Source organism: Austrofundulus limnaeus, unplaced genomic scaffold (genome assembly GCF_001266775.1).
Source record: "Austrofundulus limnaeus strain Quisiro unplaced genomic scaffold, Austrofundulus_limnaeus-1.0 Scaffold99, whole genome shotgun sequence".
Taxonomy (NCBI): Eukaryota; Metazoa; Chordata; class Actinopteri; order Cyprinodontiformes; family Rivulidae; genus Austrofundulus; species Austrofundulus limnaeus.
In genome coordinates, this window is record NW_013952501.1 from 218,762 (window position 1) to 225,721 (window position 6,960).

The 6,960-nt window shown below is 38.3% G+C and overlaps 1 protein-coding gene across 1 annotated transcript in view; it reads right to left on the reverse strand.

The window, feature by feature from the left end:
• Positions 1 to 3,255: 3,255 nt before the first annotated feature.
• cntf (ciliary neurotrophic factor) overlaps positions 3,256 to 6,960 on the reverse strand; it is a 4,222-nt gene continuing 517 nt past the window's right edge. The window contains exons 2-3 of the mRNA XM_014013201.1: positions 3,733 to 4,041; positions 3,256 to 3,631 (exon numbers count right to left, since the gene is read on the reverse strand). Of these exons, the coding sequence (XP_013868655.1) occupies positions 3,464 to 3,631; positions 3,733 to 4,041 (477 nt within the window). The 3' untranslated portion in view covers positions 3,256 to 3,463. The remainder of the gene's footprint in view (positions 3,632 to 3,732; positions 4,042 to 6,960) is intronic.

Consider the following 6,960-nt stretch of genomic DNA (forward strand, 5'->3'; position numbering starts at 1 on the left):
ACACACACACACACACACACACACACACACACACACACACACACACACTCACATCTGCTCACACGCACATCCTGTCCTCTACAGTTCAACATATACTTACAGGACTGTGCAAAAGTCCTGAGTCATCCTTCATTTCCTTATATTTTGCTTCAAAAGAACCAGCCTTGGAATTGTTTAAAAATGTTTTTATATACATACAATTCAAGCTTTTTTGAATATCATTTAAGTTTTATTTTCATTGGACTTTGGCTGCTTTTTCTACTTGTTCTTCAGTCAAGCTCCTGACCACTTTCAGAGGAATATTATTTTGTTTCTGAACTTTGACTTGACTTGAATCGGTGTTGTGTCGACACAGCCTGAAAGAACTGATTTTAAATGAGGTTTTAGCTACTCTGTTATTAACTGTTACAAAGAAAAAATTGGTTTGACACATCATACACATCAAAAAGCATTTTAGCTCTAAGCACAACGATTCTCAGAGATATTAGCTGAAAACTGGACATTCAGTGTAAGATCAACCCAAGGGTGATATTTCTCTCGGGTCTTTGCTCAGTTATTTTCCTGTTTTTAGAAACATGCTAATGTTCTTCAGCTGCAGATAGCTTTTTAGACTTAAGAGCTTTTTTTGTTAGTCCTCCATGTTTATCCTCATCTGTTGTGGTCAGAGATGAGGACCGAACAGAAAACGAGTAGGCTAAATAAAGCGGCCAAATTCCAAAGAGAAACTATGAAAAGCCTTCAAAACAAAACACAACTCAGGCCATGTAGTCAAGCTTAGTTCACTACGTCTAAAATGGTGTGACCAGAACACACCAGCAGTTTCTGGTTTCTTGTCCATTTTTATATTTCAGTTAAAAAATTTGTTGCTCATTTTTCAAAGTCTTAACTTGGCACAACTTTGTCTGAACTTTGCGTTACCTTCCAGCCAGAGGACTCAGTAGCTTTTGGACACTCCCAGATCCCGGCTCACTGACAAAGGTGACAGAGCAGTTTTCAGCTGTGGCCCCTAATCTCTGGAACAACCRAACGTTGCAAACAAGAGCTGCTCAAACCATTGATCATTTTGGCTTTAAAASCAATTTAATCTCACTGGGTTTTATTCCCAGTGCAGCAGAACGTCTTGGTTTTTGATGCGTACATYAGCTCAAGTTATTTATTTTTTTATTCTAGCTCATTATTATTGGTAAGATATTTTGATCTACTAAACTTGCTCAAATCTTGTAAACTAGGATTATTTACTCGAAATCTCGAATCTTCTCTTATTTTGTGCACTATAATGAACTGTATATACAGTAGTTCAGAAGTCTGAAACAACCCAAAATACCTTTTGGAACAATCAGAACCATGGTTCAGTTTAGGCCCCAGCTTCTTCGCAGACCAATATTTTAGTTCTGCCATGAAAGACAAGCGTATGTGTGATGTCTGTAAAAATGTCTAAATTACTTAGTGGATTTTAATACAACTTTTAGGAAGTATCTACAACTGTTTAACTTTTGAAGTCAGTCCGATTCAAGATTATTGGCATGGCAAACATGAAAAGACTAACTCAATACGTTTTATAWATACTGAGCTAATTGTTTGTGGTAGTAGCTAAGATTGACTCCTAACCCTCTCTCTGAGTGCTAACAGATGACCTGAAACAGTGCAATATGAATTCCTTCCAGGAATGTTCTTTATTTTAAACTGTTGTGTTAGTTGTTGGTTCTAATCACATTCAAATTAACAAATTTAATTTGTTGTCCAGGAAAAAAAAATCTGGTTTTGGTGGCTTGTTTTGACTGTTAACAGTTCAATAAAAACCTGCAAGGTAAAATAAGCATATGGAGGCCAGTATACACCATTAAAAAAAATTAAGCAAATGACATTTGCGTTAATATAAATACACTTGACGGAAGGCAGTTCAAATCTTCTACACAAAAACTGTCAAAATAAAAGTCCCTCAGTAACAAATGATTGTCAATCCTAAGTTATTTTTTTAACATTTCAGTCTTTGTGTCAAAGTGCTTCCTTTCCCTCCCAAATCAACAGACAGAACACAGTGACATCGAAAACCATTTATGGTTTAATAAATAAGACAAAAGTGTTAAATATATTTTAAAAATCTTGAATCTATATAAAAAACAGCAGGAAACAAAAGAAGTTCAATTAATGAGTGAACCACGAGACAAGCAGTATTTCAGTGTTGGCCCAAAAATGCAACCTGTGTTTAAAATTCACGATGGTGACTCAGACGTCTTCAAGTTACTTTCTGGATACAAACGAGACTCTGAAATGCTCTGCTGCTCCTTATGTTACTGAAACACTCAAATGTCCAGTTTGAGTGTTTCAGCTTTAATTACCAAAAAACATTTTACTAGAACTGGTCCCAAGGTGTTAGTTGCTTTCACCRAACTCTCCCATCATCTCTGTCTGCTCTGTGTTGGTCCACGTTAAGGATCTTGATGCTCATCAGGTCATCACTGAACTGGATTCAGTCCCGTTCACATGTAGACTTTTCAACTTCCCCAGAGCTTCATACATTTTTAAATAGTCTTTGGTGAAGGCTAATTTAATTAGAACTTCAGCTCTGATAAGACAGGCTGATAAGAGCAGCTCCTATTTTTGTCCATTTTTCAGGTTTCAATATATCCTGTTACTCTGTTGATCATTTCAGCAGCTTAGTTGGTATGATTTTATGAATAAAGTGGACTTAAACATTATCTATAAGTGGAATTTGATACTAGTATGCCATTATGCAGAACAATTTTATGATTAAGATAAATTTGTTGTTTAAAAATTCATTCTTTTAAAACCTTTTAAAACAAATTACTTTTATGCAGACTCCTCTTGTTCGTTGRATTTTCTTCACATTCCTCTTAAACAATTATTCTGAAGGCAATTAAATGCCACAAAATTTAAAGAAACTGTAAGTAAACAAAGTTTAAAATAAAAAGTATGCAGAAACTCGAGAAATAATAAATAAATAAAACAGCGCCATGTTATACATTATGGTATCCACTAGAGGGTGCTGCAACACTTTTCTGCATTACAAAATGTTGTGGATTATAATGTAACTGCAGTTTTAAACTACTTATTACAGCAGCAGTGAACTGTAAATGTATCAGAGATATGTTAGCTTTTAACAGGAGGAAACAGTAAACAAAATCATTCTTTTCACTTTCCCCCCACAAGAAATTAAAAACTGAATACTTGTTGACGTTATATCTTTTGACAATAAATAAATACATGTATTAAACTCACTGCTTTATGATAAAGTTATTTTTAGAGTTTTACTTTTTTGCTCTCTTTTTAAAGAGCATTCAGAAATTTAAAAAGCCTCAACTCTTCTCTGTGCTTCAGCAGTCATCGGTGTRTTTTTCACTTTGGCCATGCTGCACGCTCATCACCTCCGTTGTTCCCTCCAACTCATGTTGCTCTCACGTTCCTCTTCATCACCAACACCCACTCTCTTCACGTCTCAGTCTCATCTCCTCTTGCTCCGTGTGCTTAAGGTTATCCTCCGTCGCTCCTTGGGAGTGTCGGACGGCAGCTCCTTCAAGGTGGTAACGGCGATCTTGGTCCAGTGCTCCACCTCTTTGTAGATCCGGTAAATCCACAGCTTCAGTTCAAACAGACTGGACGGACTTTCTGTCTGTGAATGAGAAGGTGAATATGGCATTTAGCGATTTCAACTTAAAAAAACAACAACAAACAACAACAAAAAAAAACCCACCTGCTATCATGAATACCTACCTCTGAGCCATCAAAGTTTGGAGTCAAGATGGCGGCGCCGTCCGCAGCTCTGAGCAGCTCTCCAGTGTTGATTAAGAGGAGCGACAGTCTGTTCTTCACCGTCTCCCTCTGTTTTTCGTACTTGCCCTTCTCCCCACCACCCAGCTCCTCATTTTCTTTGGCTATACCTCGTTCCAGAAAGGTGCGGCACTGCAGCAAGGCAGAGTGGAGGCTCCACAGCTTGTCTCTGGTGTCCAGCTGGGAGGAAGGAGCAGGAACAGACACAAGACGGCCGTCCGACACATCTACGTGGAAGTCCTCTCGTTTTCTCTGGTGGACAAAAAGACAAAAAGGGGACAAAAATAAATAAATACGTGAGCTCTGGAATGAGGTGAGAAAACGGGAGTAAAAAAAAGTTACATTTATGAGAAGAAGAAAAATGTGTTTTACTCAACATCAGTAAAGCCACAGATTTAAGATATGTGAAAATGAGGAAAACCTCTGTTCTTCTTTAACAGTAGTTTGTTCTGGCTCATTTACAGAACTCAGCCTCGATCGAATGGGGATTTAAAACATTAATAAGCAACAGGTTTAAATAAGCAAGAAACAAAGTAAAACCTGGTAGCATGAGCAAAAATAAAAACAAAACTTTTTGAATGGAACATCAGTGCAGTAACAAAGGAACCCAACTAAACAGCAACTGAAAATGCATTGATAAAAATACAACAACAACAACAAACTAGAAACACTCCGTGAGTGCAAACCTCCGCCAAGACCAATTCCCCCCCATCCTGTAATAGAGTTACAAAAGGGGCACACCAATACTACAGTGCCACCTGCTGGACACTTTGAAACTCACGCCCTGTGAAAGCATCACAGCTTTGCCGATCTCAGAGTGCTAAAAGAGAAAAAAAWTCTTGTATCCGCATCCGGAACATCACCAAAATTTAAAGTTGTGTTACTTGAGCCAGTATCCACATGTGGTAAAAATGTCATGATAATCCGTCCACAAGTTTTTGAGTAATGTTGTCCACAGACAGAACGACAGACATACGCGACCGAAAACATTACCTCGCCCTTGGCGGAGGTAATTAGGAAAATATGTGTAATACATGATTATCAAGTAGAAAGTTAACTAATGATGAGGTCTGATTTTAGTTATTTTCAGAAAAACGTGACAAAGTTGTGAGACATGTTCTGCTGCGTTTAAGCGGTTGGTCTAATCTGAGAGGACATCAGATTTAAAACAGACATTTTCTGAACATCATTAAGCAACACAACATCTACACAGACTCAGAGTTCCCTTCAGAGGCAAAGTGCAGCTAACATTTGAACGTTTGTGCCGATCCTGGACGAGACCCCGTGACATCATTGTTTGGCGTTAAAAGCTTGAACCCTGAGTGCAAGCTGGAACAAGTGTGAAAGAAAGGTCGGCTGTGACTAACGCACTAACAGTCAAAAGGAAAGTTAAAGTTTATGACTCAGACTGAAAAGAAGAAGAGGTTACCTCAGACACTTTTGAACATCCAGGMAAATTACTGTAGCTCAATCTGAAACAAAGTTTTCATAACTGCCAAAAGTGATGCTAACGTAATCCTTAAGAGTTATGACACAAACAAGTGCTTTCCAAATGAAATAGGCATGTTTCTGCTTGGAGAGCTTAAGGGAGGTTATTTTAGGCTAAATTCAGCCAACCATGGACAGAAACGTAAATAAAAATACTGAGTGATGCACAGCGAGGCCATAAAATATTGTATCTCTGCGTTGTTGAGCGATAAGGACGCTGGTCTCAAAGGGCACTTTAACAAAACCCTTTTAATGAAAAAAGAAAAGACCAGAAGGTGGGTGGTCCGTGCTGGATCTTGGCAAGGTCTTTAGAAGGCAGTGGTCCACCCATTATCCATGATAGAACATGATAAGAGTTTTGAGCATGAATAAAAAGGTCCTGAGTGGAGAGTTGGGGAAGCATATTCAACTCATGTGCACCAGTGTGGCTTCATGATATGTTAACTGCAACAGGACTGACCACACTGGCCTCAGATATAACACAGTACCTGTAGCAGTAAACCATGTATAGCTGCACCCTGATTATGGAAAAAATAAAATAAAATAAAATTTGACCTTTTTTAGGCTTGAGCAACTTCCTTAAACTCAGAAATAAAATAACAAAATGACTTTTTTTATTTCTTTTAAAGAAGGGGAAAGCAAATTGCTTGTAAAATAATTAAAAATGTAAGGAAAGGTAATATAATATGAACGGTAGAAGTGAAGTTGAAGCCTGGAAGAAACCAGAGAGCCTTTTGTTGGATTGCCAAGAAGACTTAATGAAAAGGAAACAACGGTCCAACTATTCAGCACAGGGTGAAATACGTTACAGCCTGAGTTTGGCACATTTCACTGACAGAAAGAACTCATTTTTATGTTAACCAACTCCAGGAGAAAACTTTGGTGCAGATTCAGTGGTGATTTCTAAAAGTTTGTTTTTAGAAGACATCTTGTTACTCAGGTTTACTAAAGAAAAAGAAAACAATCGTAGGATTTGAGGCTACAAAAGCCAAATATGAAAATAAATCATTGTTTTCTCAATGGAGGTATTTATCCAGAACCAGAAACTGAAAGAAGGGATAAACTGGAGGTTTTTCGAGGACTCAGTCCTCTGACTTCATGTGGATGTGCAGTTACATGCAAGMCTGCTCCTTTTCCTTCAGCTTATTTCTTAGAAGGAAGGATGGAGAAAGTGCACTGAAGGTTCAACAAGAGCTGCAAAGAGAGCCGGGCTTACGAAACAGAAGGGAAAGGCTTCATGCCCAGACATCAGGAAAATGACCCCACCTCGGTCGTTCCAGTAAGGACACCCCACCACAAGGCATTCCTCTGCAGCTCTGGACATATTTGTCTCTAACACACACACACACACACACACACACACACACACACACACACACACACACACACACACGCCAGGAATCTGACACACTGCGTGGTTCCTGTAAAGCTGGGGATGAGGCCATGAAACACCACAGGGGTCTTGAAATTATTTGATAAATCTTATAACTGTGTAACCTTAAAAGGATAAAAACAGATCAAAAATTCTGAGGCTCTTAAGATAATTAACTCATAAATTTATAGGATATTTTACCCTTTGATAGTTGGTGTGATTTTGTGCAAAAAAGCTGAAAAGTAGCTACACACACACACACACACACACACACACACACACACACACACACACACACACACACACACACA